This window comes from Propithecus coquereli, unplaced genomic scaffold (assembly GCF_000956105.1).
Source record: "Propithecus coquereli isolate 6110/MARCELLA unplaced genomic scaffold, Pcoq_1.0 Scaffold49, whole genome shotgun sequence".
Classification (NCBI taxonomy): domain Eukaryota; kingdom Metazoa; phylum Chordata; class Mammalia; order Primates; family Indriidae; genus Propithecus; species Propithecus coquereli.
In genome coordinates, this window is record NW_012150729.1 from 7,575,351 (window position 1) to 7,576,142 (window position 792).

A 792-nucleotide genomic window follows, 5' to 3' on the forward strand; every position below is an offset into this window, starting at 1 on the left:
TTAAATAAGAGAATTCAGTTTATTCATGTCATTTAACAATATCCTTTCTTTATTTTTTCTTTCAATTTTATATTTGCAAATTATTTTGCTTATGTGTATCTTTTTACTTATGTTTTGCTAGTTTAATTCACTTTTTAATCCTCTCATTCCTTGTATTGATTTCAAGATTCTGCTGTATTTTTCTATTCCATTCCTGATTACCTTCCTTTTATTGGGTGCTTATAATAAAAACATTTCTTTACTTCTGTAAAAAAATAAGATAGCAACCATTTCCCCACCAAAATAGTCTATTACCCACTTTAAAAGTTTTTTTTCCAAATAGTTTTAAAAAACAAAACAAGAGCAAAGAATAACCTAGTCACAAATCCTATTCTCCGATTAAAATAAACTCCTTTGTATTTTCTTTGCCTAGAAGGCACTTCTCTATCCTTAAAGGTAAAATAAATGCCACTTCCTCCATGAATCCCCTATGATGGGTTCTTATAGTTGGAAAGCATCTCGCCCTTCTGAGGAATATATGACATATTTAGATACATATCATATTTCAAACTAGGCCATATGCTCTTTGGTGCCTCAACCTTTTTGACTTATTTTATATCCCCTACTATAGACAAGAGCTCTCGTCCATAGTAGGTAATCTTACAGTTCTGCTGAATGCAAGTGTAATCTTATAGAAAAGTTGATCATTCTGTGGTTCCATGGCATCCAGTGCATTTTCTAACTTTTCTAGCTTGGTGGAAGCCTAAAATGAAAATAATCAGTATTAATTTCAAAATTAATGTTATTTTCTTA

General features: G+C 30.4%; 1 protein-coding gene across 1 annotated transcript in view; it reads right to left on the reverse strand.

The window, feature by feature from the left end:
* TTC21B (tetratricopeptide repeat domain 21B) overlaps positions 1-792 on the reverse strand; it is a 113,158-nt gene that overhangs the window by 83,898 nt on the left and 28,468 nt on the right. Inside the window, 1 exon segment of the mRNA XM_012655822.1 lies at positions 644-742. Within this exon segment, the coding sequence (XP_012511276.1) occupies positions 644-742 (99 nt within the window).